General features: G+C 39.5%; 1 protein-coding gene across 19 annotated transcripts in view; it reads right to left on the minus strand.

Annotated features, from left to right (window-relative positions):
• Window positions 1-24,949, minus strand: part of MGA (MAX dimerization protein MGA) — a 196,763-nt gene that overhangs the window by 36,589 nt on the left and 135,225 nt on the right. For all 19 annotated transcript variants that reach the window (XM_066276990.1, XM_066276986.1, XM_066276985.1 and 16 more), the window contains 3 exons: window positions 4,194-4,417; window positions 2,789-2,965; window positions 1,693-1,765 (listed from right to left, as the gene is read on the minus strand). In XM_066276990.1, coding sequence (XP_066133087.1) covers window positions 1,693-1,765; window positions 2,789-2,965; window positions 4,194-4,417 — 474 coding nt within the window. The remainder of the gene's footprint in view (window positions 1-1,692; window positions 1,766-2,788; window positions 2,966-4,193; window positions 4,418-24,949) is intronic.

Consider the following 24,949-nt stretch of genomic DNA (forward strand, 5'->3'; position numbering starts at 1 on the left):
ACAAAGAGGCAAGAACATACAATAGGATCAAGAAAGTCTATTCAATAAATGATGTTGGGCCCTGGCCAGGTAGGCTCAGTTGATTACAGCCAAGGTTGTGGGTTCAATCCCCAGTCAGGTCAAATACAAAAAAAATCAATAAATGCATAAATTAAGTGGAACAACAAAACTGATGTTTTTCTCTGTCTCTCCCCCTTCCTCTCTCTCTAAAATAAATAAATAAATAAATGTTGGGAAAATTAGCATATAAATGCAAAAATATGAAACTAGATTACCTTCTTACACACTATATGCAAAAATAAACTCAAAATGGATTAAAGACTTAAATGTAAGACTTGAAATAAAATGCCAGGAAGAAAACATTGACAGTAAAATCTCTGGCATTTCTCGTAGCAACATTTTTCTGATATACCTCCTCGGGCAAGGGAAACAAAACAAAAATAAGACTACACCAAACTAAAATGTTTTTGCACAGCAAAGGAAACCATCAACAAAATGCAAAGACAGCCTACTGAATGAAAGAAGATCTTCAACAATGAATATCTGATAAAGGGTTAATGTCCAAAATACAGGACAAGCAGAAATATATTTACAGTTCTTTGTATAGAAAATAATACAATAAATAAATAATAATACAAGAACAAACTGTTTCACATACTCACACTGTAAACCTACTTTTGCCCCACCCTGTATATAAGGAAGTCATACAATCCAACACCAAAAAGAAAACAAAAAACAAAAAAAACCCCACAAAATATGAGAAGCCTGACCAAGCGGTGGCGCAGTGGATAGAGCGTCGGACTGGGATGCAGAGGACCCAGGTTCGAGACCCCAAGGTCGCCAGCTTGAGCACAGGCTCATCTGGTTTGAGCAAAAGCTCACCAGCTTGGACCCAAGTTTGCTGGCTCGAGCAAGGGGTTACTCGGTCTGCTGAAGGCCCGCGGTCAAGACACATATGAGAAAGCAATCAATGAACAACTAAGGTCTCGCAACAAAAAACTGATGATTGATGCTTCTCATCTCTCTCCACTCCTGTCTGTCTGTCCCTGTCTATCCCTCTCTCTGACTCACTCTCTGTCTCTGTAAAAAAAAAAAAAAAGAAGAAATAAGAAAAAAAAGAAAAAACTTACCTATCATCTATTTTTAGCAGAAGCTAGAAACAGGATAGGTTGACATATTATGAATTGTTAGTTTTGGTCTCCCCTCATTCTTACTATAATCACTACCAAAATAATAAGATCTGGTTTTAGCCCTGGCCGGTTGGCTCAGCGGTAGAGCGTCGGCCTAGCGTGCGGAGGACCCGGGTTCGATTCCCGGCCAGGGCACACAGGAGAAGCGCCCATTTGCTTCTCCACCCCTCCGCCGCGCTTTCCTCTCTGTCTCTCTCTTCCCCTCCTGCAGCCAAGGCTCCGTTGGAGCAAAGATGGCCCGGGCGCTGGGGATGGCTCTGTGGCCTCTGCCTCAGGCGCTAGAGTGGCTCTGGTCGCAACATGGCGACGCCCAGGATGGGCAGAGCATCGCCCCCTGGTGGGCAGAGCATCGCCCCTTGTGGGCGTGCCGGGTGGATCCCGGTCGGGCGCATGCGGGAGTCTGTCTGACTGTCTCTCCCTGTTTCCAGCTTCAGAAAAAAAATAAATAAATAAATAAATAAATAAATAAAGGGAAAAAAAAAGATCTGGTTTTCATGCTGACCTTGTGATTTATCAGAATCATCCTCCAGGTCACAGGTAATTGTTTTCAAGGGCTGTTGTTCAGCATCAGGCTCCTGAGAAATGGAATAAGAAGAAATAGTTCAATTCAACAACATATATACTATCAATGATGACTAAGACATAAGAATTAAGTCTCTCAAAAAAGCCTGAAACAGTAGAAAGATTAAAATGGAAAAGCATCGTATCAATATACATAGCTGTATTACTATCATATTACATAGCTCTTTGCTAAAACAAGCAGACTTGTTCTGCAATATCCTTGATAGTGACTAAGTTACCAAGAAAAGAATTTGCATTGTTTTTTATAATGTATTAAAGTAAAGAAGAAAAAATATTTGCTGTTTAATGGGCCAAGATTTGGGTATTTAGAAATTTCATCAATGTGTAAAGATATGAATTCTAATAATTACAGATAAATTATTTAAACTAGAAATGTTTAACCTTTTAAAAATTACTCTAACATTAAAAAAATACAGTACTTTCTTTAAACAATAAAAAAGTTGTATTTATTTATTTTAAATTTAAGTAAGAGGAGGGGAGATAGACAGACTTCCACATGCACCCAGATGACAATCCACCCAGTCACCCCCATCTAGGCCGATGCTCTACCCATATGGGGCTGATGCTCACAACTGAGCTATTTTTAACACCTGAGGCAGAGGCTCCATAGAGACATCTTCAGCACCTAGGGCCTATGCACTCGAACCAATCAAGCCATGGCTATGGGACAGAAAAAGAGAGAAAGAGAAAGGGAGGGGGAGGGGTGAAGAAGCATAAGGTCACTTCTCCTGTGTGTCCTGACTAGGAATTGAACCCAGGATATCCACACACTGGGCTGACACTCTACCACTGAGCCAACTGGCCAGGACCAAAAAAAAGCAATACTTTTAATAACCCTGAGAAACTGTTCTCTAAAATAGGTATGGAGAAAAACAGATAAATTGATAGACATATCAATTAAGCCTTCTCGGCCCCACAAGAATGACTACAAATTATTCAGAGAGTAATGCAAATTCTAATACCAGCAACAAGAAACTAGAAGTTAAAAAAGAGAAATTGTGCAATAAGTAATTCACCTTTGCACTACAGGTCTCTGGACTAGAATGACATGAGCTGGGGTGCTGAAATGATGAGGATGGTGATGGTGATGGCTGTCTCTGTTCCTTTTTCTTTCGTTCATATACTCGAACTCGGGCACAAGTCATCATACTTTCAAAGTACAAGTAGACTGGATCCTTGTCTTCTTCCCGAATCTGTAAGTTTCACACAACAAAACATTCCAAATGTTGGGAGAAAACAGTGTCCTAGACTTGAAAATGCAAAGGATGTTTAATTTTTCTATTACATGTGAAACTTTTAAAATGCAAACTTTAAAAAGTTAAATTAAAATTCAGTTTGTATGTGCAGAATCTTGGGGTAATCAGAAAAAAATTGGATTCTCTATCAAGAAATTTCAGATCACACCAAAACAATGCTTCTCCAATGATCTGTGGTGAAAAACACACTTTTAAATTACCAGTCTAATACTGACTAATTACTTTTGTATTAGTAATGCAATACAAAATAGATTACTAGAAAAACAAGACAAAATATAAGCCCAAAATATTTGGATTAGATTTAGTATATATAAAATGACTATCAATTTGCTATTAAAATTTCTAAATATTTACTCTTATTTTCTATACATATTTCATCACAGACTGGTAACAGTTTTAAATCAGCACTTGTACAAAGACCTACTGAAGAGCACTGAACTCAAGAGGATCTTTCTTCAATTTAATGGACTAAGAAGATGGAAATGGATTTAATAATTATAAATGCTTACCATTCTTTTACCTATCAGTCTTCACATAGTCATTTCAACTGTTATAGACTTTTGCAGGTCAGGTTTTTTAAAAGTCCATCTAATATGATCCTCCTGAAGAAAGATTTGGCTATATTTAAGAATTACTAGCCTGACCAGGCAGTGCTGCAGTGGACTGAGCATCAGCCTGGGATACTGGGGACCCAGACTGCAAAATCCCAAGGTCACCAGCTTAAGTGCGGGCTCAACTGGCTTGAGTGAGGGATCATAGACATGACCCCATGGTTGCTGGCTTGAGCCCAAAGGTTGATAGCTTGAGCAAGTGGTCACTGGCTCAGCTGAAGTCTCCCGGTTAAGGCACGTATGAGAAAGCAATCAATAAACAATTAAGATGCCACAACTATGAGCTGATACTTCTCATCTCTCTCCCTTCCTATCTGTTCCCATTTGTCCCCCTCTCTCACTTAAAAAAACAATTATTACTACTAACTTCTCCTTTTTTGACATTTTTTTAACTGCCAGCAACTAAACCGATTAAATAAAAAAGGAAATAGCTTACATACATATTACCCGAAAGCAAAATGATTCACAGAATATAAACCAAAATTTGGCTGAAACCCATAATCTTTACAAATGATTTTTGCAACTTGCAATAAAAGATGAAATTCCAGGCTTACCACAGGATTGGGTTTGGGAGTATAAGCTCGTACAGGTTTAATTCCAGTGAGTAGTTTGCCCTTCACAGTAGATGAAACTTCTGGCTGAGGCAACAACAATGGTTTCGTAGGCTCAATGACAGAAGGTGTTGGGATATAAACTGGCTCTGGATCTACTTCACCTTCTACTTTCACCCATAATGGATAATGTCGAACAGGCTGTTCAGGCTCTGTTTCGCATATAGCTTAACAAAAGGAAGTATAAGATTTTAGGTGCTTTTGGCAAGAGAAGCTCACCGACACATCACCAATACAAAAATATGCTTCCTCATAAACAGCAGTTAACTCATTAAAAAATCAATCAATCAGATATCCGCAAAAAACCTTTAGTTGCCCACATACACCTTAATTTAGTCATTAAGCAAATATTTGTTGAATACTGTAAATCCGATACTGTGTTAAGCACTAAAGTGAACACAGCTATGAATAAAACAAAGTTTCTGCCCTCATATTTATAATTCACTAAGAGAAAACTAGTAAACATACAATATCAAATAATAAGTGCAAGGTAGAAAAACTGTAGCATGGTGAGGAATGAAAAGTTAACAGGAGATGCTATTATATTTAGCAGAGTCAGAAAAGGCCTTCTTTATAATCTTAATAAGATAACCATTCTATACTATACTTTTTAATTTTACAAATAACAAATATTTATTGAACCTTACTATATACCTACACTAAGCACTTAATATGTTTTACCTCATTTGACTGTCACAGCAGTCCCTGAGATATTATCATTTTGCAGAAGCAGAAATTAAGGATCAAACCCAGTTAATCTGTCTTCAAAGACTGAGCTGTTACTGTTGCCCTCTGATGACAAATTGTATTCAAAAAATAGCCTGAACTTAGCACTAGAGCAAAAATATGTCAAAAGAAAAGCAATGAAACCCAAATGAGATTAAATCATACCATCCAGAAGTTCTACACAAAAGAAAACAAATGGAAGATCTAGGTTAAGAGGATTTATTCTTGAAGCAAAATGCCCATCCCAGAAAGAAGACAGTTACAGAGAAGCAAACATTATATATTGTATTTTAATAGTTAATCCTCAAGATTTAGTTGGTTCTAAGCCAAAGATCCAAACTCTTTCCCTAAAATAACATGAAATATGACTGAGCAGCATTCACACTTAATTCAAATACTCTTTTACATCAAAGGAGAATTCAAACTGCTACTTAATATTTGCTCTGAATAGTAAGACCGCAACTATGTCTAAAGCAGGGGTCCCCAAACTACGGCCCGCAGGCCACATGCGGCCCCCTGAGGTCATTTACCCAGCCCCCACCACACTTCTGGAAGGGGCACCTCTTTCATTGGTGGTCAGCATCCATATCCTGTGCTCCTGGAGTACTGTATGTAGCAGCGTCCCTCACGTACAGTACTACTTCCGGTGACGCGGGATGTACGCGTCACGGCTCCGGAAGCGCGTCATATCACTTGTTACAGCTAGCAGTGACAAATATGGAACCAGACATTGACCATCTCATTAGCCAAAAGCAGGCCCATAGTTTCCATTGAAATACTGGTCAGTTTGTTGATTTAAATTTACTTGTTCTTTATTTTAAATATTGTATTTGTCCCCGTTTTGTTTTTTTACTTTAAAATAAGATATATGCAGTGTGCATAGGGATTTGTTCATAGTTTTTTTTTATAGCCTGGCCCTCCAACAGTCTTGAGGGACAGTGAACTGGCCCCCTGTGTAAAAAGTTTGGAGACCCCTGGTCTAAAGGGTTCCTACAGCTAACATCATTCAGAGAAGAACCATAAAATGTTGAATAAAGTCTTAAAAATTAAAATAGGAAGAAAAAAACTTTGAGCTAATTACTTCACTAGTTAGCAGTTCCTGCTATCCAACTTTTATAACCTAGCTCATCTGCCACATAATTCACAAAGGCTTCTTCTCTAAGACCCCAGTGTTCATTCATGTATAAATATTTGAATTTATTATATATCAGACTTTGTAGATATAGTAATGAACAAAATTAACAAAAATCCCCATTTTCGTGGAGCTTACATTTAAGTTAGGAGGAAGAGAGCAAAACAGACAATAAAAAAGACAATTTTTTAAAAAGTGTTAAAAAAAAGTTGGATTGTGGTAAGTGCATATGAGAAAAAGTAAAGCAGAAGAAAAGGGAAATAAGCAGTATGTAGGACGTGTATGCACAGATATGTATTTTGAGGGCAAGTGTTACAATTTTTAAAGACTGTATTTATTGATTTTAGAGAGGATATGGAAAGAAAGGTGGGGGAGAAGCAGGAAGCATCAACTCCCTAGTATTCTCATGCCTTGACCAGGCAAGCCAGGGGTTTTGAACCCGCAACCTCAGTGTTCCAGAGGTCAATGCTTTATCCACTGTGCCACCACAGGTCAGGCCAAGTGTTACGATTTTTAAATAGGTAACCAGGGATGCCTTCACAATAAAGGTGGTATTTACTGAGGCTCTACCACTCATTTGGTAAAAGCTGTCTAATGTTGCTAATGATTTCATACTCATTAATTTTAATGCAAAAATAAAAGTGCCTCAGGGCAAGCCCTATTGTTTTTGACCTCTTTCAATTATCTTTCAAGGATTTTTAAGTCTCTAAAAGCTACTGTACTAATTAAAGGACCCTGTTTGTCTTTTTCTTTGGAAAATAGCTACAAAGTACACATTATAGTACTTCAGAAGAAAACCTCTTAAAATGTCTTAAAAAAGATTCAAGTTTCAACTGTGAATCAATGGTGGTTCCAGTAAGTAGGAAAATTCAGAAAAGAAGCTGAAGTTCTGTTAGGACTTGCTTAGAACTTTTAAGACTGAAGTGACAGCAACATCATAAAATTGGGGAAGCAATAAAAATCAGACAGTCATTGGCAGAGACTACATATGAAACCATAAAAATGGACAGACTCCCCACCAGGGCAGAGCCAATTCCTCACATTCCATTAGCCCCCTCCCTATCCACTTGATTCTTCATCACAGCCTGCGATCCAAGAGCACTTTTGGGCTCTCTTTCCCAATATACTAAAGATCCTCCGACCACTTCACCTGAAATCCAGAAAAATGGAGCTAGCAAAGGTAAGATTAAGGGGAGAACCTGAGTAGCATACAGTCACAGAAACCAAGAATAGAAAAACCTGTTTCAAGAAAGTGGTTTCCCCTTATTTCTATTCAAATGCCTCCCAATATATTATATATTATCTTCCCAAGGTCTCCTGACATTATCACTGTCTCCCGAATTCCCAATAAACCTTTTGCTCATGACACTTAAAGCATTAAGACACCTATGTTATTGTAGCACTTAAAATTACAATAAACACACATCTATGTTTACCACATACCTGTTTCATCAAATTGGCAGTAACCTCTTAGAAATGGCCTTCATTTTAATTGTCTATATCTAAGCCTTTCACTTCTAGCAGTGTCAACAGTAGTTGTTCCATAAATGAATAGTGGTAGATATAGAAGTCCCAGAAAACTGTCATGCTAATAATCAACATACCATATTCTCCCCTCCCATTTTTGTAGGTGTTTTGAATTTATTTATTTTCAAATATAATACACACAGGTATAGAAACAATGTATATATGGCTTAATACATATTAACAAGTATACACTATACACGTCAAGCAATGCATTACCAACAACCCTAGAAGCTTTTGTATGCCCTTTCTCAATCACAATCCCTTCCCACACAAGAAAACAGCTAAAATGATAAACCAACTTCTTGCCTTCCCTTTTTAACACCAAAATACACAACTCTAAATTCTGCCTGCTTTTTCAATTCATTTAAATGTAATCACAGAGCTATACTTTCCCTACCTTTTTTCCACTCAATACTATATTTGTAAAATGCATCTCTGCTCTTTACCTATAATTCATTTATTTTAACTGTGGTAGATTATTCCACTAATTTTTCATACTACTGTCTATTCATTCTATTGTTTTAGATTTCTGGAGCTGTTTTCACGGTTTAGCTACTGTGAATCATGGTGCCATAAAACATTCCTGTACAATGTAGATCTGCTGGTTATTTTGAAGTCAAACTACTAGATCAAGGGCATGTAAATCATCAGCTTTAGTAGATAATGCCAATGATTTTTTTTCACTGAATATTGGGGTGACATTGCTTAATAAAATTATACAGGTTTCAGATGTACAATTCTAGAATACATCAACTGTATATTGTACTGTGTATTCACCACCCCAAGTCAGTCTCCTTCCATTACCATTTATTCCTGCTATACCCTCTCCTACCTGCCCCCATCCCTTCCCCTCTGGAATCATCACACTGTTCTTTGTTTCTGTAAAGTTTTTTTTCTCTTAATTCTTTCACCTTTTGGCCCAACCCCAAAACCCATCTCCCCTCGAAGAGCTGTCAGTCTATTTTTTATGAGCCTGTTTCTATTTTGTTAGTTTAGTTTGTTCCCCAGATTCCACATATGAATGAAATCATATGGCACTTGTCTTTCTGACTGGCTTATTTCACTTAACACAATGCTTTCCAGGTCCATCCATGCTGCCACAAAAGGTAAGATTTCCCTTTTTTACAGCACAGTAGTACTCCATTGTGTAAATGTACCACAGCTTTTTTTTTTTTAAGTGAGAGGAGGGGAGACAGACACAGACTCCCGCATGCACCCTGCCCAGGATCCAACAGGCAATGGAGGCGATGCTCTGTCCATCTACGGCTGTTGCTCCATTGCAACTGGAGCCATTTTAGAGCCTGAGGTGGAGGCCATGGAGCCATCCTCATCACCCAGGGCCAACTCACTCTAATCAAGCCTTGGCTGCAGGAAGGGAAGAGAAGAGAGAGAGAAAAGCGAGAAGGGAAAGGGTGAAGAAGCAGATGGGTGCTTTTACTGTGTGCCCTGACCAGAAATTGAACCTGGGACATCCACACGCCAGGCCATCACTCTACCACTGAGCCAAACGGCAAGGGTCAACATACCACAGCTTTTTAATCCACTCATCTACTGGTGAACACTTGGGCTGCTTCCAAATCTATTACAGATAACACTGGAGTGAACATAGGGATGCATATATTCTTTTGAATCAGTGTTTCGAATTTCTTCAGATATATGCCCAGAGTGATATTGCTGGGTCATAAGGCTGTTTCATTTTTAAATTTTTGAGGTAACTTCATTCTACTTTCCCCAGTGGGTGCACCAATATGCATTTCCATCAACAGTGCACAAGGGTACCCTGCACCTTTTCTCCACATCCTCGCCAACAACTTATTCTTAGTTGATTTGCTGATGTAACATGATATCTCATTGTGACTTTAATTTGCATTTCCCTGGTGATTAGTGACAATTACAAACTATTTTCAAAAGTAGTTATACCAATTTACATTTCCATTAGCAGTATATGAGTTTCCATTTATCAATAATTGATATTATCCAGGATTTTAATTATACCCATTCTGGCAGGCATGTAATTGAATCCTTGCTATGAACTAGTTTGCATTTGCCTGATGATGAATGAGCTGTTCAACATCATCTTTACAAAGTGCCTCCAAAATTTTGCCCACTTTTTATGAAACCTTTTAAATTGTGATTAATTTGCAGACATCTCAACAACATTCTGGATATAAGTCCTTAGGTATTGCAAATATCTGTTCTCTCACTGTAGCTTATATTTTCACTCATTTAATGTCTTAAAAACTTGAATTTCTCATTTTTAACTAGTCAAAAGTATTACCTTTAAGAATTGAGGTTTTCTTCAGTCATGCTTATTTAATAAACCTTCCCATTATTCTATATTATCTTTTTAAAGTTATATTGTTTATCTTTTCATAATTAGGTCTATAATCTGCCTAGAAATTGTATTTTCATGCATGGTGTAAGGAATAGTTTAGCTCTTTACCATATGAATATTTAATGATTTCACCACCATTTATTAAAAAGATCACTCTTATCTTTAATTCCTGTCATTTTTGTCAAATCAAATGTCAACATACATTTGAATCTACTGTAGCCCCTCTATTCTGTTCTACTGATCTGTTCACTTTATACTCAAGCCAGTCTCACCCTGTCTTAAAAAGTAATAGTTTTATAAGTTTTGACATTCAACAGAACAAGTCCTCCCATCTTGTCACTGTCCAAGATTGTCCTCGCAATTTCTAGGTCCTCTGCATTTCCATATAAGTTTTAGAATCAACTTTTCGGGTTTCACATAAAAGGCTGTCAACATTTTGATTAGAAGTGCAATGAAATTACAGATGAAAATGAAAAGTGACACCAATACAATATTCAGTTCTGATAGTAACAATTTTTTTCTTTAAATCAAGAATGAACATTGCCCTGGCCGGTTAGCTCAGTTAGTTAAGAACATCTTCCCGAAACAGCAAGGTTGTAGATTTAATCCCTGGTCAGGGCACACACAGGAAGCAGCCAATCAGTACATGACTGAGTGGAACAACAAATAACTACTTCCCTCCTTATCCCTTCCATCTCCCTTCCTCTGTCTCTCTGAAAATAAAAAAGAAATTTAGCCCTGGCCAGACAGCTCAGTTAGTAAGAGCATTATCCTGGAGCAGAGGTTGTTGGTTCAATTCCCTAGTCAGGGCACATGTTCCTGCCTCTCTCTTAATCTCTCAAAAACAAAATAAAAAAAAAAGAATGTAAACTGAGAAGATCCTGGGAAGACAGAAGAGTAAGCAGCATCGGGAAATCCATCTACCCTTCCCAACAACAACTGCACTGGCAGAATCTTCCTATTATAACTATTTAGGAACTCTAGAGTCTGTTGAAAGCTTGCAACTTCCAGGGGAAGACTTGGACAATCAACTGTCATTAACTGTGATCAATATAAACTCTTAGCACAGTAGCCAACTGTCGTTTCCTCACACCCCAGCCACAAGCTTTACATATGTTCCTGAGCAGCTTATACAAAGGTTATGAGAGCTAGGGTGGGCAAAATGAACCCTGTTCTCCAAATAGGAGGGATCCCTGCTATGAATGCTGCTTCTCATCACAAAGGTACAAAGAGGAAGGCAGCATGTTGTACCTTTCTCCCACCCCCACTGTTGAAAGCCTTTCTCTTGTATCTTAAGTGACTTCCAAGGGACTAAAAGGCCAACATTCTCTCCCCTTTCATTTTCTACTTTTCCACTTTCAGGAGCCAAACATTAAAGACCAAAACATTCATAAAGAACCATATACAGCCTGACCAGGCGGTAGCACAATGGGTCAGTGTTGGACTGGGACGCAGAGGATCCAGGCTTGAAACCCTGAGGTTTCAATGGCTTGAACACGGGCTCACCAGCTTGAGCACAGGGTTGCTGGTTTGAGCGTGGGATCATAGACAACCACATGGTCATTGGGTTGAGCCCAAAGGTCACTGGCTTGAAGATCAAGGTCACTAGTTTGAGCCCAAAGTCACCAGGTGAGCAAGGGGTCACTGGCTCAGCTTAAGCTCCTATCAAGGCACGTATGAGAAGCAATCACTGAACAACTATAGTGCCACAACTATGAGGTGATGCTTCCCATCTCTCTCCCTGTCTGTCTCTCACAAAAAACGAATGAATAAATAAAAATTTTAAAAATCTAAAAAAGATACTAACAAGACAGAAAAAACCCACAGAATGAAAAAAAAAATTACAAAACATATATCTGATAAGGGATTAACATTCAGAATACAAGAACAACAAATAACCCATTTCAAGGGACTCTGTCATTGTGAACAATGCCCAAACATAAAGAGTATGTATGAGTTTATTTGAGCCAAACTGCTAACATATGCTGGGGAGCAAGATCACAAATACTAGTCTAGAGAATGGCAGTTTGCAGCTTATTTTACACATTAGAATCTAAGGAGAATACATAAGGAAGGTATATGAAATCCATTCTGATAGATTAAGTATGTGGGAGAAAGTCCAGTACAGAAATCTCCAGGATTGGATCAGAGGCAAAACATAGAAACACATACTTCTTTTGCATTGGTGGATAGTAACATTTACAGCACATAGAGACGGTAGGCAGGGAACAAAGTAACAATGAGGGATTCTGTGATCCCATATCTAGTGGTTTGTATTCTGGTGCTGATGGTTGAGCCTTCTAGGAGGTAGGAAAATTACTCTGACATTTCAAAGACATGATATCCTAGGTGCATGAGAAAAATGGACAGAGCTCACTTAAAAACTGAATTTTGCTAAGGAAGTTATAGGCCTGGAACATGAGTACACATTATAACCTACCCACTTAGAAATTTATGATCAGACCATCCTGTGTGGTTACTTTTGGTCACTGAGCTTCTCAGGCGTGCCATGTGGCCTCTCTGAACTTGTCAGGTATTTTGCATAGCCCCTTTGTTCACAACTTGAACAGACATTTCTCCAAAAAACTAAATAGCCATAGAACTTGAAAAGATACTAAACATCACTAATCATTAGAATACAAATCAGGCCCTGGCCGGTTGGCTCAGTGGTAGAGTGTCGGCCTGGAGTGTAGGAGTCCCGGGTTCGATTCCCGGCCAGGGCACACAGGAGAAGCGCCCATCTGCTTCTCCACCCCTCCCCCTCTCCCACCTCTCTGTCTCTCTCTTCCCCTCCCGCAGCCAAGGCTCCAATGGAGCAAAGTTTGCCCGGGCGCTGAGGATGGCTCTGTGGCCTCTGCCTCAGGCGCTAGAATGGCTCTGATTGCGGCAGAACAACGCCCCAAGATGGGCAGAGCATCACCCCCTGGTGGGCATGCCGGGTGGATCCCGGTCGGGCGCATGTGGGAGTCTGACTTCCAGCTTCGGAAAAAAAAAAAAAAAAAAAAAAAAAAAAAAGAATACAAATCAGAACCACAATGAGATATCACCTCATACCCATTAGGATGGCTACTTTCAAAGTAGTGGTGAGGATTTGGAAAAATTAAAACCTTTGTGCACTGTTGGTAGAACAATAAAATGGTACAGATGCTCTACAAAACAGTATGGCAGGTCCTTAAGAAATTAAAAACAGAATTAGCATATGATCCAGAAATTCCACTTTGGGTATATACCCAAAAAAATTAAAAGCAGGGTCTCAAAGAGATATTGAACACCTATGTTCAATAACACAAGGAAGCAGCCCAATGGTCCATCAACAGATGAATGGATAAGCAATATACGGTATATACATAAAGTGGAATATTATTCAGCCTTTAAAAAGAAAGAAATTCTGCAATATGCTACAACATGGATAAATCCTGAGAAAATTCTATTAAGCAAAATAAACTAGTCACCAAATACTAATACTGTATGGTTCCACTTATATGAAAAATTTATAGTATAGTCAAAATCATAAAGACAGAAAGTAAAATGGTGGTTGCTAGGAGTGGGTTAGGGGTAGGGAATGGGGAATTATTGTTTAACAGGTACAGAGTTTCAGCTTTACAACATGAAGAAAAGTTATAGAGGCAGGTGGTGGTGGTGGTTATTGTAATACTATGTCAATGTATTTAATACCACTAAACTGTGCACTTAAAAATGGTTAAAATGGCAAACCTTATGTTGTTGTTTTGTGGTTTTTTTTACAGGGACAGAGAGAGAGTCAGAGAGAGGGATAGACAGGGACAGAGAGAAACGGAGAGAGATGAGAAGCATCAATCATCAGTTTTTCGTTGCGAGACCTTAGTTGTTCATTGATTGCTTTCTCATATGTGCCTTGACCATCAGCCTTCAGCAGACCGAGTAACCCCTTGCTCGAGCCAGCGACCTTGGGTCCAAGCTGGTGGGCTCTGCTCAAACCAGATGAGCTTGCGCTCAAGCTGGTAACCTCGGGGTCTCAAACCTGGGTCCTCTGCATCCCAGTCTAACGCTCTATCCACTGCGCCACCGCCTGGTCAGGCTGGTAAACCTTATGTTAAGTGTATTTTATTTTACAATGAAAAAACTTTAAAAAATATTGAATTTTCTTCAACTTTACAGCATTTGCTGATATCAAATTTCTCTTCTTCAATCTGTTAGTGTGGAAAATTACATATTCATATCTAAACCAAACTTACAGCCCTACCACATATTATCCTTTACATGACACCTTTACTAATTATCGGTATAACATATATTATAGATGACTTAGAACATGAATTTTAGAAGTCATCCAAATCCTCAACATGCAGAGCTAATCACTATAAAAACTTAGCATTATTTCCTTTTTAAAAAATGTATATATGGTCTCACCAGGTGGTGGAGCAACGGATAAAGCGTTGGACTAGATGCAGAGGACCCAGGTTTGAAACCCCGAGGTCACCGCTTAAGCGCAGGGTTGCTGGCTTGAGCATCCGATCATAGACATGACCCCATAGTCACTGTCTTGAGCCCAAACGTCTCTGGCTTGAAGCCCAAAATCGCTGGCTTGAGCAAGGGGTCACTTGCTCTGCTGGAGCCGCCCACCCCCGTCAAAGCACATATGAGAAAGCAATCAATGAACAACTAAGAAGTCACAACTATGAGTTGATACTTCTCATCTCTCTCCCTTCCTGTCTGTCCCTCTCTGTCTCTTGTCACATACACACACACACGAATGTATATATGCACAAATATATTGTGATAAAATTGTGATAATATGGTATTTTATGATCAACTACTATGGTGCAATGTTTCTCAGAGTATTTAAATATTTTACATCATTTTTAATGACCACATTGTATTCTTTTGTAGAAATATATAAAACTTTAACCCGGATTATACAGTATATTTTCTCCCATCTTTTCAGTATTAAACAATTTGCAATAAACAGTCCTATAAGTACACTTATTTTTCCCTTTTTTAAAATAGTTTTATTGAGCTATAACTGTAATAGAATATCACATATATACAATTTGATGAGTTCTAACATACACATACCTGGTGAAACCATCACTACAATTAAGATAGTGAAGGTAGCCTGACCAGGCGGTGGCACAGTGGACAGAGTGTCGGACTGGGATGCCGAGGACCCAGGTTCGAGACCCCGAGGTCGCCAGCTTGAGCGTGGGCTCATCTGGTTTGAGCAAAAAACTCACCAGCTTGGACCCAAGGTGCCTGGCTCAAGCGAGGGGTTACTCGGGCTGCTGAAGGCCCACGGTCAAGGCGCATGTGAGAAAGCAATCAATGAACAACTAAGGTGTCACAATGTACAATGAAAAACTAATGATTGATGCTTCTCATCTCTCCATTTCTGTCTGTCTGTCCCTGTCTATCCCTCTCTCTGACTCTCTCTGTCTCTGTTAAAAAAAAAAAAAAAAGCCCTGGCCGGTTGGCTCAGCGGTAGAGCGTCAGCCTAGCGTGCGGAGGACCTGGGTTCGATTCCCAGCCAGGGCACACAGGAGAAGCGCCCATTTGCTTCTCCACCCCTCCGCCGCGCTTTCCCTCTCTGTCTCTCTCTTCCCCTCCCGCAGCCAAGGCTCCATTGGAGCAAAGATGGCCCAGGCGCTGGGGATGGCTCTGTGGCCTCTGCCCCAGGCGCTAGAGTGGCTCTGGTCGCAACATGGCGACGCCCAGGATGGGCAGAGCATCGTCCCCTGGTGGGCAGAGCGGGCGCCCCTGGTGGGCGTGCCGGGTGGATCCCGGTCGGGCGCATGCGGGAGTCTGTCTGACTGTCTCTCCCTGTTTCCAGCTTCAGAAAAAAAAAAAAAAAAAAGATAGTGAAGGTAACCATCTCCTCCAAGATTTCTTATAATTTTAACTGGGTTACCTCTCCTCCCTCTGCCTACAGATTCTACCTCAACCCTGATTTCTTTACTGTAATAGAATAAAAATGTTAACTTTGGGGGGCAGGACCTGGGAGATCTGGCTGTTTTCATTCAGTATTATTGTCCTGAGATTACTGCTGACTGTAGTTTGTTTTGTTGTATTGCTGAGTGGTATTCTTGTTTGTATTTATCCCAAATTTCTTAATCAATTCACCTGTTGATGGACACCTGGGTTGTTTCCAATTTTCTTGCTATTACAAATAAAGCTGTTATGAACACCAATGAACAAGGATTTATGATGACACAGACTTTCATTTCTGTTGAGTAAATACATAGAAATAAAATAACTAACTAGGTTGTATGGTAGATATATCTTTAACATTTTAAAAAGCTATCACACAGTTTTCCAAAGTGACTTACTCTTTTACATTTCTACCAGCTATAAGAGTTCAAGTTGTTCTATCTTCTCACCAGCATTTTGTTCCACTATTTTTTTTTTATTCATTTTAGGAAGGAGAGAGAGAGGGGAAGAGAGAGAGAGGAGAGAGAGAAGGGGGGAGGAGCTGGAAGCATCCACTCCCATATGTGCCTTGACCAGGCAAGCCCAGGGTTTCGAACCGGCGACCTCAGCATTTCCAGAGCATTTTGTAAAAGGCAAAAGATTTATATGATCTGAAGAGAAACTAGAGTATATTCACCAGCATTTGGTATGGTCAATCTTCTTAATTTTAGCCACCTGGTGGTAATACAGTATTTCTCTGTGGTATCCAAAAGCATTTCCCTCAGTGAGACTACTAATGCTAAGCATCTTTTCATGTATTTATCTGTTGTCTATCTATAGGGTAGAGCAAAAGTAGGTTTATAGTTGTAAGCAGGCAAAACAGTTTATTCTTGTATTATTTTTTCATACAAACAACTGTCAACCTACTTTTGCCCCACGCTTTATCTAATGTGGTATAGTGTTGTTTCACTTTTCTGTTTTTTAAAATATGCTGACTGTCTTCATACTGAGTTTTAAGTATTCTTCCTAATGAGTATTAAGAATTCATTTCTTAGCCTGACCTGTGGTGGAACAGTTGGTAAAGCATTCAACCTGGAATGATGAGGTCACTGGTTCAAAACCCTGGGCATGCCGGGTCAAGGTACATATGGAAAGCAACTAGTCTGAGTTGATGCTTCCCACTCCTCTCCAACCTTTCTCTTTCCTCTCCCTAAAAATCAATAGTCTTTCAAAATTTTTCATTTTTTAAATTTAAATACAAGTCCTATGTTGGATGTATGTTATGTTTTGTGTTTTTCCTAGTCTGTGGCTTGTCTTTTCATTCTCTTATTTTAAAATATTTTTAACCACTGATTTTAGGAGGAGAGAGAGATGGAGTGGGGGAGGGGAGTGGGAAGCATCAACCAGTACTTGTTTCGTTTATGTGCCCTGACCAGGCAAGCTTGAGGCCTGGAACCAGCGTCCTCAACGCCCAGGTCAACGCCCCGTCTACTGTGCCACCACAGGTCAGGCTATCTTTTCATTTTCTTAACAGGTCTTTTGAAGAGTAGGTTTTTAATTTTGAAAAATTCAATTTTCTTTCTTTGTTGCATTTATGAATACTGCTTTTGATGTCCTATTTAAAAAATCTTATGAGCCACAAGTTCAGAAAAAACTATCTTATATTTTGTCCTAGAAAATTTATACTTTAAGCACTTATGTTTAATCTATGATATCAACTCTTAGACACTGAGTTAATTTTTATAAACTGATATGAAGTAATAGTCAAGGTTCACTTTGTGCTAGAGAAGGAAGTGTCTACAGCTATCCAATTGCTCCATAACCATTTGCTGAAAAGATGACTGTTCCCTCACTGAACTACCTTGGAACTGTATCAAAAATTAATTGGCCTTGTATAAGTGTGTATTAACTTCTGAACTCTCTATTCTGTTCCATTGGCCTACATTGTCTTTATTTATCCCAATTATTTCAGCTTTATAGTAAATCTTAAAATTAGGTAGTATAAATCTACCAACCATGTTCTTTTTCTGTTTATTATTGATTTTAGAGAGACAGGAAGGAAGAAAGAGAGAGACATATCAACTTGTTGTTCTACCAATCTCCTACGCATCCACTGGTTGATGCTTGTATGTGCTCTGACCAGGGATCAAAACCTCAACCTTGGCATATTGGGACAACATTCTAACTATCTAAGCCATCCAGCCGGGGCCCACCTATGTTCTTCTTTGTAAAAGATACTTATCAAAGGACTATTCTAAGCCTTTGATTACCATATAAATTTTACAAACAACTGTCAATTTCTACCCAAAAAAACCTGCTGGGATTTTTAGTAAAATCAGAATCCACTTGTGGAAAATTATATCTTACCAAGAGAATCTTCTACTAAATGAGAAAAGTAGTCCTGGCAGGCTGGCTCAGTGACAGTGTAGGTCTAGTGAGTGGATGTCCCAGGTTCGATTCCTAGTCAGGGCACACAGAAGAAGCACCCATCTGCTTCTTCCCCCTTCCCCCTTCCCCTTCTTTTTCCCTCTCTCTCTCTCCACCTCCTGCAGCCAGGCTCAACTGGAGTGAGTTGGCCCCAGATGCTGAGGATGGCTCCATGGCCTCTGCCTCAGGCACTAAGGAGGACTCGGTTGCTGAGCAACATGCCCCAGATGGGCAGAGCATGCCCCCTAGTGAGCTTGCCAGGTGGATCCCCGTCAGTGTAAATATGGGAGTCTGTCTCTCTGCCTCCCCTCCTCTCACTAAATTAAAAAAAAAAAAAAGTATATCCACTTACTTAGATCTTATGCAACTTTTGTCAAGTTTATCTGTAACTGTCTCCTTTCTTTGAATGCTATTTGAAATGGTATTTTTGACCTGTGGTGGCGCAGTGGATAAAGCGTCGACCTGGAAATGCTGAGGTCGCTGGTTCAAAACCCTGGGCTTGCCTGGTCAAGGCACATATGGGAGTTGATACTTCCAGCTCCTTCCCCCTTCTCTCTCTCTGTCTCTCTCTCCTTTCTGTCTCTCTCTCTCTCTCCTCTCTAAAAAATGAATATAAATAAAAATAAAAATGAAATGGTATTTTTTATTTCAATTTCCAATTGTTCAATGGCATACATACAAACATACTGTATACTGATATTGTATTCTATAACCTCACTCTAGTGCTAGTTGCTTTTCTGTAGATGTCTTAGAATTTGCCTATGAAAAAGCCAATTTTACTTCTTCCTTTCTACAATGAATGCATTTTCTTTTTCATGCTTTAGTGCATTGGCTAAGACCTCTATGATGATGTGAAACAGACATGGTGATAGAAGACATTCTTCCTCATTCCTAATCTTAGAAGGAAAGCACTCACGAGTCTCACCATTAACATGTTGGTTGTAGAGTTTTCCACAAATGCTCTTTATCAGGCTGAAAGATTCCTTCTATTCCTAGTGTGCTAAACTTTTTACCAGAAATAAATTTTGTCAATTTTTTAAATTATGCTTTTTTTTTAAGAGAGAAGCAGATATTGAGATACAGATTCCCACATGTGCCCCTACTGGAATCCACCTGGCAACCTCCATCTGGGATTGATGCTTGAATCAACTAAGCTATCCTCAGCACCAGAGGTGGACGCTCAGACCAATTGAGCTATCCTCAGCACTGGAAGCTGACATCTGAACCAATCAAGCTACTGACTATGAGATGAAAAGAGAGAAAAAAGGGGGAGGCAGAGGGGAAGAAAAGCAGATGGTCACTTTTCATGAGTGTCCTGAATAGGATTGAATCTGGGACATCCGCACACTGGGTCGTCCCTGAGCCAACTGGCTGGGGCCTAAAAAATATCTTGAAATGATCATATGGCCTGACCTGTGGTGGCACAGTGGATACAGAGTCGACCTGCAGCATTGAGGTTGCCAGTTTGAAACCCTGGGCTTGCTTGGTCAAGGCACATATGGGAGTTGATGCTTCCTGCTCCCCCCCTTCTCTCTCAAAAATAAATAAAATCTAAAAAAACAAACATCATCATATGGTATTTTCTTTTTAACCAAGAGAGAGACAGACAGAGATGGACAGACAGGAAGAAAGAGAAATGAGAAGCATCAACTCATAGTTGGGGCACCTTAGTTGTTCATTGATTGTTTTCTCCTATGTGCCTTGATGGGGGGGGGGGGCCTCCAGCCAAGCCAGTAAGTACAGTTAGTAACACCTTGCTCAAGCCAGTGACCTTGGGCTCAAGCCAGCAACCTTTGGGCTCAAATCAGCAACCATGGGATATGGATATGATGCCGTGCTCAAGCCAGCAACCTCAAGGTTTCAAACCTGGGACCTCAGTGTCCCAGGCCGACACTATCCACTGCACCGCCGCCTGGTCAGGTATACGGTATTTTTTAAAGTCTGTTATGATAATGGTGATCTAGACTATTTTCAAATGTGAATCAACCTTGCATTCCTGGGACAAACCCTACTTGTTCATATAAATATATTCTTGAATTTGATAAAATTTTATTTATAAATTTTACATATGTTCATGAGGGATACTGCACTCCTGTTTTCTAGTATATCTTTTCCTGGTCTGAGTATCAGCGTAATGCTAGTCACATAGAATTAAGGCCATTTTATGGAAGAATTTCTGTGAACTGAGCCCTTATGTGTAATGTAGAATTCACTAGTGAAGCCATTTGAACTCGGAGTCATTACTGTGGGTTTTTTCACTACAAGTTCAGAGCTAAGCAGCTATTTATTTCTTCTTGAGTTTGGTAGCTTTGTGGTTTTCAAAGAATTTGCTCACTTCATCTAAGTTGTTCAAGATATTGGCATAAAGCTGTATATGACATTCCCGTATTATCATTTTAATGTCTGCAATAATGTCACTTCTTATTCCTGATACGAGTAATTGTGTGTTTTCCTTTCATCCTAATTGGTTTGATTATACATATCAATTTTACTGATCTTCTCTTTACATAGTTAACTTGTAGGTATACATCTCTAACAAAACTCTAAGTAGCCTAAAAAAATAAAAGGAATGCCAGATTTTATCCTTTCTCTTGGTACCAGCAACAACAGCTAAGTACATCATCAGCAGGTTTTTGGTTTTGTTTTTAAGTGAGAGAGAGACAGGGAGAGAGAGACAGGGAGAGAGAGACGAGAAGTACCAACTTGTAGTTGCAGCACCTGAGTTGTTCATTGTTTCTTGTACATGCCTTGACGGGGGGTGGGGGATCCCCAGCCTAACCAGTGACCCCTTGCTCAAGCCAGCAACTTTAGGCTCAAGCGGCAACCTTGGGCTTCAAGCCAGAGACCTCTGGGTTCATGTCTGTGATCACACACTCAAGCCAAAGACACCATGCTCAAGCCAGCAACCTTGGGGTTTGAAACCTGGGTCCTCCGCATCCCAGGTCAATGCTTCCACTGTGCAACCACCTAGTCAGGCAGCAGTCATTTCTAACAAACAAAAGGGTAAAATATAGGTGAGAAGAGTGAAGGTCAAATTTTAGAAGCCATACATTACACAGTAGAAAAGAACATGAAGAACTGAAGTCAGAAAAGCTTGGGTTCAAATCCCTACCACTCAAAACCAAGGTGACCTTGAGGAAAAAGTTACTTAAACTCTCCAAACACTCAATTAGTGCATATGTAAGATGAAGAAGCCTCCTTATAGGGTTGCAAAATTTAAATGCTATAACCCTCATACAGTGTTTAGCATAAAGAATGTCTAATAAAGTTAAGTTTCCTGTGCTCCCTTTGGCAGCATGTGTAATAATGTTACATATCCTCTGTTCACACAAATGGGCTATTAATGGCAGGAAAATGTTTAAGTCTATTGCATTGACAAAAAAAGTGCATTATTAAATGCCTAGAGAAGATTAATTTTTAATTTATATATAGGTAATTATAGAATAAACTACACTAGCATGTAAAATTCAAACTGTACAAAAAGACATAAAATTTTTTTTAAAAAGTCTTAAGTCTTACACCATACCCAGTGTCACTGTTCCCACAAGTAATTATTTTTAACCATTTGTGTTTATTTAGTTTTAGTGGTTACCTCAATAATTCATAGTCAAACACTTCTCAGTTCCAAGATTCAGCAGTAGCTAAGGACTCGGGGTGATGAAAGGCAAGGAAATTAGCATCCTAAACTTGCTCCACCTCTCAAATACCGTTTGCTATAGCACTACTTTCATATTTTCATGGTTTCTATTACTGATTTCTCTTCTAAAATTATATAGATCTTTAGCACTTTGTACACAAACCAATTCTAAAAACAAAAACCAATCAATTTGTTTACAAAATTATGTTTATGTGATTAATCCTTGTAGAATCAGAAGGAAATTAAATCAGTATCATTAAATTTGTTCAAATTATCTTGATGAAACAGCTTCTCTTTTACATGCTCTAATTCATCAAAATTTTACCGATTCACAGTTAGACCATAATTTTCCTAAATATATTTTTTCCCAACCAGTGCTCCTAATTGCTTTTTTCCTTATTGATGAGAGAAATGAGAAGCATCAATCATCAGTTTTTCGTTGCGACACCTTAGTTGTTCATTGATTGCTTTCTCATATGTGCCTTGACCGCGGGCCTTCAGCAAACCGAATAACCCGTTGCTGAAGCCAGCAACCTTGGGTCTAAGCTGGTAAGCTTTGCTCAAACCAGATGAATCCGCGCTCAAGCTGGTGACCTCAGGGTCACAAACCTGGGTCCTCCGCATCCCAGTCCTACGCTCTATCCCCTGCGCCACCGCCTGGTCAGGAACCATGTTATTTCTTAAAACAAATATATATAATGTCTTCTTGAGGACAGTCTTCTAAGCATATTCTAATTTTCCACTTTAAATTAAACTGGTTGCTTTCAATCTTACTATGTAGTTGTCATCCTATGATATTTTCCCTCACTCTTAGGCTGGATCAACTTCACAAGAAGATATCTCCCGCTTTTTAAATTTATTTTCTAGAGCACAATCTCAATAAATTCCCCAGAAGTTCCTAAAAGGTCACCTTCCTTTATGTTATTTTTGTTTGTTTTGTTTTTACAGAGACAGAGACAGAGTTAGAGAGAGGGATAGACAGGGACAGACAGACAGGAACGGAGAGATGAGAAGCATCAATCATTAGTTTTTCATTGCGCATTGCGACACCTTAGTTGTTCATTGATTGCTTTCTCATATGTGCCTTGACCACGGGCCTTCAGCAGACCGAGTAACCCCTTGCTTGAGCCAGCGACCTTGCATCCATGCTGGTGAGCTTTTGCTCAAACCAGATGAGCCCGTGCTCAAGCTGGCAACCTCGGGGTCTTGAACCTGGGTCCTCAGCATCCCAGTCCGATGCTCTATCCACTGTGCCACCGCCTGGTCAGGTTTTTTTTTTTTAATTCAGTGAGAGGAGGGGAGGCAGAGACAAAGAGACTCCCACAGGCACCCCACTGAGATCTACCTGGCAAGCCCACTAGGGGGTGATGTTCTACCCATCTGGGGCATTACTCTGCTGCTCAGCAACCCAGCTTTTCTCAGCGCCTCAGGCAAAGGCCATGGAGCCATGCTCAGCACCCAGGGCCAACTCACTCCTATCAGCCATAACTGCAGGAAGGGAAGAGGAAGAAGCAAGAGGGGGAAAGGTGGAGAAGCAGATGGGCACCTTTCCTGTGTGCCCTGACAGGGAATCAAACCCAGGACATTCACATGCCAGGCTGACGCTCTATCACTAAGCCAACCAGCCAGGGCCTACTTCCTTTATGTTTTAAGTATATCTTTATTTTTGAACATATTTGATTTATAATGATTGGCTAAGAGTTTTAGGTTGAAAATTCATCCCATCCCCATCCAACTCTGATTTTAGAAACAAAGATTCTAAAACCCAGTATTACTGATGATATCTTTGACAGAAAACTGATTCTAAAACCCTTCCTAGGCAAAGGGTTTCTCCTGAAGAGTTCAGGATATCTTTGTTTATTTATTTGGGGGGAGGGTGACAGAGAGAGACAAACAGGCAGAAAGGGAGAGAGATGAGAAGCATCAATTCTTCACTGCGGCTCCTTAGTTGCCATAGTTGTTCACTGCTTTCTCGTATAAGTCATGGGTGGGGGGGCTAGAGCAGAGCAGAGTGACCCCTTGCTCAACCCAGCGACCTGAGCTCAAGCCAGCAACCATGTGTTAATGTCTATGATCCCACACTCAAGCCAGATGAATCTGCGCTCAGGCTGGTGACCTCGGGGTTTTGAACCTGGGTCCTCTGCTTCCCAGTTGGATAGCTCTATACACTGTGCCACTGCCTGGTCAGGCTTCTTTATTCTTAATGATCTCAAATATTATAAGGATATGTGTCTAAATAGTGTATTCTTAAAATTATTACCAACTGATATTCAGTAGGCCTTTTTAATCTGAAATTTCATATCAGTCAGCTCTGAGATCCTTTTTCTACCCTGACTTTATTTTCTCCTTACTTTCTTTAATATTCTAAATTATCAATAATTTTTTTTTCTCATTTGCCATCTATTCTTTTGCAAAACATACTAGAAGATTTCTTCAAGTTCTCCCAGTTTTTACATTTTTGTTTGTTTTTTTGGTCTCAGCAACATTTCTACCTCCCACTCTTACATAGCAATCATAACAAAAATCTTTCCTTTCCTCATCGTTCCCTAACAACATAAGAAAAGTTATGGCTCCAACAGCATAGTAGGCAAGGGTTCTTTTTTATAATGGACTACACCAGTGAGAAAACTGAAAAGTAAAGCTGATTTCTGGGGCTTAACACTAGTCAAGGGTATGTGGCTTTTGCAACTTACTGTTGCTTTGAAATTGAAAAGAGTTGCTACAAAAAGCGCAACATGGCAGTAAACTCAGTAAAAGAAGGTTATGTACAAACCTAAATTAATGATTCTGTATTTCATTTTAAACCTTTTAAGAAGTACAGTGGTCCCTAGTCTATCACCAAGGATAGGTTCTAGAACCCCCAGTGATAGGCGAAAATCTGTGAAGTAGCAACCTTATATTTATTTTATTATTTATATATATTTTAAGGCTTTATAAACCCTGCCCACACTCTTATAAAACCTTCCCACATTTATTTTGTTTTAAATTTTACTGCAAAAATAAAATAATATATAAAAATACCAATATACCAC

The sequence above is a fragment of the Saccopteryx bilineata genome, chromosome 4, assembly GCF_036850765.1.
Source record: "Saccopteryx bilineata isolate mSacBil1 chromosome 4, mSacBil1_pri_phased_curated, whole genome shotgun sequence".
NCBI classification, from domain to species: domain Eukaryota; kingdom Metazoa; phylum Chordata; class Mammalia; order Chiroptera; family Emballonuridae; genus Saccopteryx; species Saccopteryx bilineata.